The sequence below is a fragment of the Lepus europaeus genome, chromosome 9 (genome assembly GCF_033115175.1).
Source record: "Lepus europaeus isolate LE1 chromosome 9, mLepTim1.pri, whole genome shotgun sequence".
In the NCBI taxonomy this organism is placed as follows: domain Eukaryota; kingdom Metazoa; phylum Chordata; class Mammalia; order Lagomorpha; family Leporidae; genus Lepus; species Lepus europaeus.
The window spans coordinates 27,031,610-27,040,482 of record NC_084835.1 but is presented as its reverse complement, the minus strand read 5'-3'; the positions used below and the strand labels follow the sequence as shown (position 1 = coordinate 27,040,482).

Here is an 8,873-nt window from a genome sequence, read left to right as displayed (position 1 = left end):
CAAGGGATACCCCAAACCTCACAGGTCTGTCTGCACTTGGGTCCAGCTGACTCTGGCCCCGCTCGGGAGCCGGAACTGTCTTTGCTACTGCCAGGGCCTGAATGTTCAGCTGAGTACACCTCCCCCTCGCCCACATCAAGGAAATAAGAAAGTGCCTGGGGGGCAGTCAGGACACAGCAGGAACCAGAGCAGTCCAGCAGCCTCCAGCCTCGCCCAGGGCGGCCACCTGAGGTCGCCTGCTGGGCACAGCCAGGAGCCATGGGCCCCTCCTTCTTGGAGGGGACAGAAGAGGAGGCAGGTGCAGCCTGCTGGAGGGAGGCCAAGCCCCCAGCTCTCCCGGCCCCTCCCACTCTAGCAGAAGCTGCCCACCCCCTTATTTCTGTGATTAGAACCTGATGAAAACAGGGACCCCTCCCCCAGCTGCTGAATGAGGAACAAGTTGAGGACGTGTGGCTGTAACATTGGGATGGATGTCAGAGGACGGGTTTGGATTTGGGGCAGCCCAGGAACCCTGTTACAAACTGCCCCGGTGTCTCCGAGTCTGCAGGATGGCCCTTGGTCCTTGCTGGCCTATTTCCCCCAGGGACTGGTGAGCCAAGGTAGGCGAGGAGCCCAGGACGTCCCCGGCACACAGCCCTGCGTTCGGAGGCGGGGGAGGGTGTGTGCACAGGAGGGGGATCCTTCCCTCCTCGGCCTGCTCCCTCCGCAGTACCGGTGTACCAGACGCCACCAGAGGGCACTGTAGCCCCAGCCTGGGCCTCGGAGGCACACGTGAAGGGGCTGCCCGGGCAGAGCTGGGGACCATCTCTGGCCAGGAGCGTGGTCTTACTGGAAGGTGGCTTCGCCTTCCAGGGCCTGGTCTGTTCACAGAGGCATTCCCTGGCTTCACCAGGATGGCAGGACGAAATGCAGACCCCCAGGCTTCGCCTACTGGAGCTAGACCCCAGAGCATTTTGTTCCTCAGGTGCTTTTAGAATGCTAATGCCCAGGCCCCGCCAGCGACTGCTGTGTTGTCAGACCAGGGCTGCCTGGGCCTCCAGTCCCAGTCGCAGCCAGGACCAGACCAGCTGGTTGGAATGGGAGTAGTGGCTTTGCGTCTTCATGGTACAGCCCATCCATCCATCCATCCATCCATCACCCGCCTGCTCATTCCCTCTGTGCAGCCCTGCCCTGTGCTCCCAGACGAGGGGCACAAGCGGGCAGGTGGAACCAGGGTGGAATCTGACCAACCTTGCTTCTCAGACTTGGGCTTTCTGCTGATCGCTTGGGCTCTGCAGCATTTTCCATGCCGGCAAAGTACTGAGCCAGCTCCCCAGCAGCTGGGGCTTCTGCTTGCTTCTGGGTTTCCCCACTGCATCCACACAGTGGTAGGCACCCTGCGCCAGCTCCCTGGGCCTGCAGGTGAGGCTCCTGGGCAGCTCTGGGCCATGGGGTGGGTGTCAGCTGCCAACCTCCAGTCCTGTCAGAGGGCCTTGAGAGTCCAGTGTGCAGTGGACAGGCCCTCTGTCCTCAACAGGTCTCATCCCGCGGAGCAGGGGAAGGTCACAGTCCCTGCTGTTTGCTAAGTACGGCTGCGTGCTGAGCCCGTGCCGTGCACTTAGACATCCCATGGTCAGCAGCAGCAGCAGCCGTCAGCCCTGTTTCTATAGTAGAGGAGATCAAAGCTGCAGGAGGTGAAGTGATCCACTGAGGATCTGCAGCTCAGGACCCAGGATCGGAGCCAGGCCCTCCCACGCCACTGTCTTCCTCTGCCCAGCAGTGAGCGGGGTGTTGCTCCTTCTGGCCCCTGTTTGGAGGGCCAGCTCACTGCTGCCCATGAACCTCTTTGGTAGGTGTGGGGGAGGCAATCTGCCTGCTTCTGGTCCCCAGAACTCAGCCAAAGTGTGGCTTGGGGCCCAGCCACGCGAGGCATTTCCTGAGGCCACCGGGTGGGGCCTGGCGGCTGGGAACGGGACTGGAGCTGTGCAGCCTCCCAGGCAGCTTGGCAGAATCCCCAGCAGCTGCCTCCCAGTCTGGGGATGCGGGACGCGGACCCCACAGGCCCAGGCCCTGTCCTTGCTGGGGCTCTGCCGCGGCCAGTGCGTGTCCGTATCAGCACAGCAAGGAGCCCCAGGCCAGCAGCACCGGGGCAAGCTGAGGGAGCTGGGGCCCAGTGAAGGAACTCACTGAGCGTCAATCACAGGCTCCTGTCCAGGCGCCATTTCTTCCCCTGGCCCACCCCCACTCCAGCTGAGAGCTGCTGGCCCCCACCCCTCCATTCCACACCGGGGGAAAACTGGGCTCCTGGCTAGGCTCTGCCTTTGGGCCACAAGTGGCGCTGAATTCCAGCGCCAGGCACAGGCTTCGTTCCACTCTGGGCTCCTACGGCCCATGCCACGCCGTCTCCCCCACCATGAGCCCAAGGGGCGAGGGGCATCACTGCTGGGGCTTTGCTGCCCCAGGGTGCCCAGGCTGGCCCTGCAGACGGGGAGGCCCCGTTTGGTCTCTTCTCTGGGGAATCTGGCCCCCATTCCTGCAGCCCCTTCCCCCGGCCAGCACCAGCGCCATCCCATCCCGCCCTCTCCAACTACGGAAATTTGTACCTCAGCCCAGAAAAATGAACTTGCTGGAAGTCAGAGGCCTGCCTGCCAAGGCCAGCCAATCAGGTGCTAGGCAATAAGAGGCGGGGCTGGAGCAGAGGGGCTGGGGGCGGGCCCTGCCCAGGACCTGTGCCCCAGACTGTAAGATGGGGACAGAAGGGAGGGAGGGAGGCAGAGGGGAAGAAAAGGGAAGCGGGTGGTGCAGGGCAGGTTCCGGCTCCGGCTCTGGCTCCGGCTCCGGCTCTGGCTCTGGCTGTCTTGGAGCCCCTCTCCTTACCTGTACCAGGGCAGGGCACGCTGCCTGTCACCCTGGGCCCAGTCACTTGGCGGCGCTGTCTCTCCTGCCACCCTCTCTTGCCCTAGGTAGGCAAGGGCTCCTGAGAAATGGATGCCAGAGCTCACCCTCCCCTGCAGCAGGACAGCGAGAGGAGCAGTGAGGCGGGAGTCACACGGGTCCCCTCCGTGCCTGGTGCCCGTCTGACGGACGAGGTCACTGGGACTTCAAACAATCAACATGCCCCGGATCCGAGGCCAGACAGCACTGAGGCCTGGGCTGCGTTCCTCCCTCTCCCTTCCCCTCCCCCGGCTGGGGCCGGGCCTTTGGCTTCTCTGCACTTCCAGGCTGGCCCTCACCCTCCAGAGAGAGAGAGAGGCTGGTCCCACCTCCTCTGTCACCCCGCTGAACGCTCTGGGGCCACAGGAAATCCAGAAATACAGACACATTTGCATGAAGGCCCAGGCAGGGCTGTGCATCTGTGGCTAACAGCTCTCGGCTTCCAGGGCAGAGCCGCCAGGAGGAGCGGCCACTGCCAGCTTCCTGGGACAAACGCGTCCCCACAGCCAGGTCGGTACCATGCGGTGTTTATTCAGAGAGCCTGTTGCTCCCAACAGCTTGAGCTCCTTTACGGGTCTTTTGCGGTCCTATATATATATATATATACACATATATATCTATTTTAAAAGATCACGTTAGCAGCCCCCACGCTTGTCTCCATGAGCAATATATACAGCCTATTATATATATAAGTATATATATATAACATATATTTTCAATAGATAACTACATTCAAGTAATGAAACACAGGATTTACAATTTCCCTCCGAGGGCAGAGGAAAAGCAAATTCACACACAGTTCACAGAAGTACCATGACAGCCCCACCAGCCGGGAGCCAAGGCCCCTCTGGGGGGCAGGGGCAGACGCCACAGGCGCATGTCTGGTGGGGACCAGCAGGTGCACGGGTAGATGGAGGCCCGGCCCGCAAGGCCCGGGAGGCGGGTGGGAGGGCAGCCGTGTCTGGGAGCCTCACTGTGCCAGGAGGTGCTGGAATTTGGGGTTCACGAAGGAGAAGCCAGTGAACGCTGACTGGTCCATGGAGTCGATGAGGGTCTTGTCGCTGAAGGAGAGCCGGGCCTTCTCATTCAGGAACTCCTGGTCGAAGTTGCTGAAGTCGCCTCGGGACTTCTGTGAGCAGAGGGCACAGGCGGGTGAGTGTGTTCCACTGCTTACACCAGGCCGGCCGGCCAGGAGCGCGGCGCTGCCTCTGCCTGCGCCCGAGCTGTCCTCAGTCAGGACACGGCAGGTGGGCGCCATGTGCCCAAGGGATGAGGAAAGCCAGCAGGCGGCTCGGGGCCTGGCTGGTGGTGGCAGCCTCTGTGCCCGAGCGTGCCCGTGGCCAGTTTCTGTGGCCCACATGCTGAGGTGGATTTTCACGTTTTTCAGTGGCAATAGGACCACGAGAGGAAGAGTGATGTCCAGCACACGTGACGCTTGAGTGCCAGCGCTCACAGCCAGGGCCTTCCCGGACCACTGTCTCCGGCTACTGTGAGCCCAGCGGCCCAGGAGGACCCTGCTGAGCCTTTGCTGCAAACTGAGCCGAGCAGGTGCCATCGTTTTGGCCAGCGCCAGGTTTTTTTTTTTTTTTTTTTTTTTTTTTTTTTTTAACAGGCAGAGTGGATAGTGAGAGAGAGACAGAGAGAAAGGTCTTCCTTTTTGCCTTTGGTTTACCCTCCAATGGCCACTGCAGCCAGCGCATCTCACTGATCTGAAGCCAGGAGCCAGGTACTTCTCCTGGTCTCCCATGCGGGTGCAGGGCCCAAGCACTTGGGCCATCCTCCACTGCCTTCCCGGGCCATAGCAGAGAGCTGGCCTGGAAGAAGGGCAACCGGGATAGAATCTGGCACCCCAACCAGGACTAGAACCCGGTGTGCCGGCGCCACAAGGCGGAGGATTAGCCTGTTAAGCCACAGCGCCGGCCAGTGCCAGGTTTTAATGGAGTCCGAGCCAAGATTTTTAAAAACTTCTTTTAAAAAATTTGTTTATCTGAGAGGCAGAAGCCAGCATTATAACGCGGCAGGTTAAGCCGCCCCTTGCTAGGCCAGAATCCCGTATCAGAGCTGCAGCTCAAGTCCCAGCTGCTCCACTTCATCTCCAGCTCCCTGCTATGGCCTGGGAAGGCAGCAGAAGATGGCCCAAACACCCGGGCCCCTGCACTCATGTGGGAGACCTGGAGAGTTCTGGGCTCCTGGCTTTGGCCTGGCCCAGCCCCAGCCACTGGGAAGTGAACCAGCAGATGGAAGATCTCTGTCTTTCCCTCTCTCTGTCACTCTGCCATTCAAATGAATGAATGAATGAATCAATCAGTTTTTTAAAGAGCATTTTTATCCACTGGCTCAACCCTCACATGCCTATATCGAGTGGTCGGGAAGATCTGGGCAGAACCTGGAAGCAGGCAACATGATCTGGCTCTCCCCTGTGGGTGGCAGGGACCCGTCACCACAGCCCTACAGGGTCAGCGTTAGCAGGAAGCTGGAGTCAGGCCCCAGAGCTGGGACTTGGCACCTTAGGCAGAGTTTTAACTGCTGGGCCAAACGCCCACGTAATATTTTAAAACTGGGCAAAGTGACATAAAAATCCAGGTTTCTGGCCTCTTTTGAAAACCAGGTGACTCACACAGCCTGGACTTCCTAGAATGACCACTCTCGGTGCTGAGAGCCCTGTAGGCAACTTGCCCGGGCCCCACCGTTCCCTGACAAGGGCTGCAGGTCACCACCCCTGCCCGCACTCAGTGTGGAGAGAGAAACCCGTGTCTCCTCCTAGCAAAAGCAAGCAGCTGCACCAGGCTGTTCACCGCGCACCAGCACCAGGGGCATCCGAGTTTAAGGAACGTGCTCTGGCTTCAAAGCGCAGCCGTTCACAGGCTGTCCTGGTATGTGTGTTGGGGGGGGGGGGAGCCAGGCAGGGGAAGGAGCGGGGAGGCCCCGTGGTCCCAGAGGGGCCCAGAGTCCTGACTTCCCTGCTGCCTCGGTGGTCTCTGCACGTTCCGGCCTCCCGCTGCAGACGCTCCTGGTAGAACTGGTCGTGTGGGGCTGTGACAGCTCTTGTAATACAGTGCTTTATCACAGATTAGCATCAGGGCGCATTTCCAGTACTTTCTGGAAAGTGGGTTGGATGGATGGATGGATGGATGGATGGACGGAGACAGTGACTGCTTGGCTCTGATGCCCAGTGCCCCGCATACGCCACTTCTAGAGACTGTGTGGTAAGAGGCGTCTGGCGGGGAGGGTGTCAAGCCACTGCTCGTGAGGCCAGCGTCCCTTATTGGACCACTGATTTTGAGCCCCAGATGCTTTGATTCTGATCCAGCTGCAGGCTAATACACTTGGGAAAGCAGCAAGAGATGACGACCCAAGGACTTGGAACTCTGCTACCCACGTGGGAAACCCAGATGGAGTTCCAGGCTCCTGGCTTCGCCTGGACCAGGCCTGACTATTTTGGACATTTGGGGAGGGAACCAACAGATAGAAGATCTCTCTCTCTCTTTCTCTGTAGGCTGCCTTTCAAATAAGTAAATAAATAAAGCTTTGGGGGAAAAAAAAAGAGAGACTCTAGATCCATATGCAGTTTCTGATGTTTGTTGAACGACTAACAGCGAAAGATGGGTTATGAATGAGGATGCCAGTGGAGAACAGGGAGAGGAGGAAAGTGTGTGACTGGACACAGGAGGGGGCAGGGCCATGGAGGGAGAGCCCAGCCTGGCACACAGAGCAGGGTAGGGGTCACTCACCACTTTGGGCGTGAAGGGGGGCTCCACCCTCCGCCTCTCCAGCAGGATCCAGTTGATGGTCTTGAAGAAGGGGTGGGCTCTGATGTTTCCTGTCATGCCCAGTCTCTTGGGTGGGTCCCTCTGAAACAGCTGCAACCCAGCAGGCCTCTGGTTAGCACCCAAAGGTTAAGGGAAAATGGACCTCCAGCAAATCCCCAGCAGATGCCAAGGTGGCAGCACAGGCCAGGGAGCCCTCGGACAGAGGAAGGCCTTTCTGGCCGGCTGCATTCCATGTCCCCTGGGCTTGGACACCGTGGACTCTGCTGGGATGGCTTGTGTCATGTACTAAGTATTTACTATCTAGCTGGCTCAGGACTGAGCATTCCACGTCTGTATTTTCTTCCCAAAAACTGTGAGGCCTCAGTTGAGAGAGGTTAACTGACTCGCCGGGGAGGCCGGCGCTGTAGTGTAGTGAGTTAAGCCGCCGCCTGCAATGCTGGCATCCCATAGGGGCGTTGGTTTGAGTCCCAGTTGCTCCACTTTTGATCCAGCTCCCTGCTGATGCATCTAGGAAGGCGATGGAAGATGATCCGAGTGCTTGGGCCTCTGCCTCCCATGAGGGAGACCCAGATGGAGTTCCAGGCTCCTGGCTTCAGTGTGGCCCAGCCACAGGTGTTGAGGCCACTTGGGGAGTGAACCAGTGGGTAGAAGATCTCTGTTTTCTCCCAATCTCTCTAAAACTCTGCCTTTCAGATAAATAAATCAATCTTTTAAAAAAAACTAAGTGACCTGCTAATGTCCCTAGCCAGTCACAGGCAGGGCAAGGTTCAGCCTCAGGTCTGTCTGCCCCATGACCCCGAGCCCTCAGTCACCATGCCAGGCTGACTCATGGGTACACAGAGAAAGGGCCATGCCCCTGGCACGTTAGGCCTACAGCGTGAACCAGACAGGAAGTTGCTGCCTTCTCGTATCCCAGGGGCCATCAGCTCCTGCCCCCACCCTGCCCAGGGCCCCACCTTCTCCAGAATGTCCTTGGACTCCTTGGTGATCCAGCGGGGATAATGTGGCGTGTCCACGCGGATGGACTCAAAGAGTTCGTCCTCGTCGTCCCCGTGGAAGGGCGACTGGCCAATGAGCATCTCATAGAGGAGGACCCCGAAGGACCACCAGTCCACAGAGAACGTGTACTTCAGGCCCTGCAGGATCTGGGGCGGGAGCACTGGGTCAGCAGGGGCTGGGGGTGGGCAGGGCAGGGGCCTCCCCCGGGTGTCAGGGTCCAGCCAGGCCTCATCTTCCTGAACTGTGCGGGGACAGGGTGTGTGCTCACCTCGGGGGCGATGTAGTCGGGAGTGCCGCAGAAGGTGCTGGCCCGGTTCTCCCCGAACATGTTCTCCTTGCACATCCCGAAGTCGGCGATCTTGATGTGGCCGTCCCGGTCCAGCAACACGTTGTCCAGCTTGAGGTCTCTGCAGAGAGTAGGCAGGGAAGTTTCATCAGGGACCAAGTTCTTCCCTCCCAACCCTGCCACCCATGTGCCCGTGTTCAGTCCTGAAGTCTGGGACTCTCCAAGAATGCGAGGGAATAAGGAAGAGGACACAGAGGGCCAAAGAGGTACTAAACACAGGTGCTTCGGGGCCAGTGTTGTGGCACAGTGGATTAAGCTGCCACCTGTGAGGTCGGCATCCCATATGGACGCCGGTTCGAGTCCCAGCTGCTCTACTTCAAACCCAGCTCTCTGCTATGGCCTAGGAAAGCAGTGTAAGACGGTCCAAGTGCTTGGGCCCCTGCCACTCATGCAGGAGACCTGGATGGAGCTCCAGGCTGCTGGCTTTGGCCTGGCCCAGCCCCAGCCGTGGAGGCCGCCTGGGGGAGTGAAACAGCATACACACGTGCATTCTCTCCCTAACTCTGCCTCTCAAAACAAATCACTCAGTGGACCAATCTTCAAAAAGGAAAGTGCTTCGTATAAGCCACCTATGTGTCAAATGCTAGACACACAATATCTTCCTTCCGGAAGCCCAAAATGAGGCTCAGAGAGGTGATGTCACTGTCCAGAGCCATGCAGCTGATCAGCAGGGAGTGTGTCTGACTCTCAGCGGTGGCCTGTACAGTTCATCACTGGAGTGGGTGACTCTTGCACACGGGAACACGAACTAGAAACAGGTGGATGATGTGAAGCTCGCCTGGGAGCTGGGGCACAGTTGAGCACCGTGCAGCACAGCTCCACTGTTTGAGATCCGAGCGAACATG

General features: G+C 58.9%; 1 protein-coding gene and 1 long non-coding RNA gene across 3 annotated transcripts in view; one reads left to right on the top strand and one right to left on the bottom strand.

Moving 5' to 3' along the window:
• Positions 1 to 3,429: 3,429 nt before the first annotated feature.
• The window catches only part of PRKCD (protein kinase C delta), a 28,915-nt gene continuing 23,471 nt past the window's right edge, over positions 3,430 to 8,873 (bottom strand). For both annotated transcript variants that reach the window (XM_062201088.1, XM_062201087.1), the window contains exons 16-19: positions 7,951 to 8,089; positions 7,640 to 7,828; positions 6,645 to 6,773; positions 3,430 to 4,042 (exon numbers count right to left, since the gene is read on the bottom strand). In XM_062201088.1, coding sequence (XP_062057072.1) covers positions 3,884 to 4,042; positions 6,645 to 6,773; positions 7,640 to 7,828; positions 7,951 to 8,089 — 616 coding nt within the window. In that variant the 3' untranslated portion in view covers positions 3,430 to 3,883. The remainder of the gene's footprint in view (positions 4,043 to 6,644; positions 6,774 to 7,639; positions 7,829 to 7,950; positions 8,090 to 8,873) is intronic.
• Positions 5,524 to 6,455, top strand: LOC133767031 (uncharacterized). The gene is made up of 3 exons (XR_009866795.1): positions 5,524 to 5,786; positions 5,983 to 6,119; positions 6,224 to 6,455. It is a non-coding gene; the product is annotated as an uncharacterized LOC133767031 (long non-coding RNA).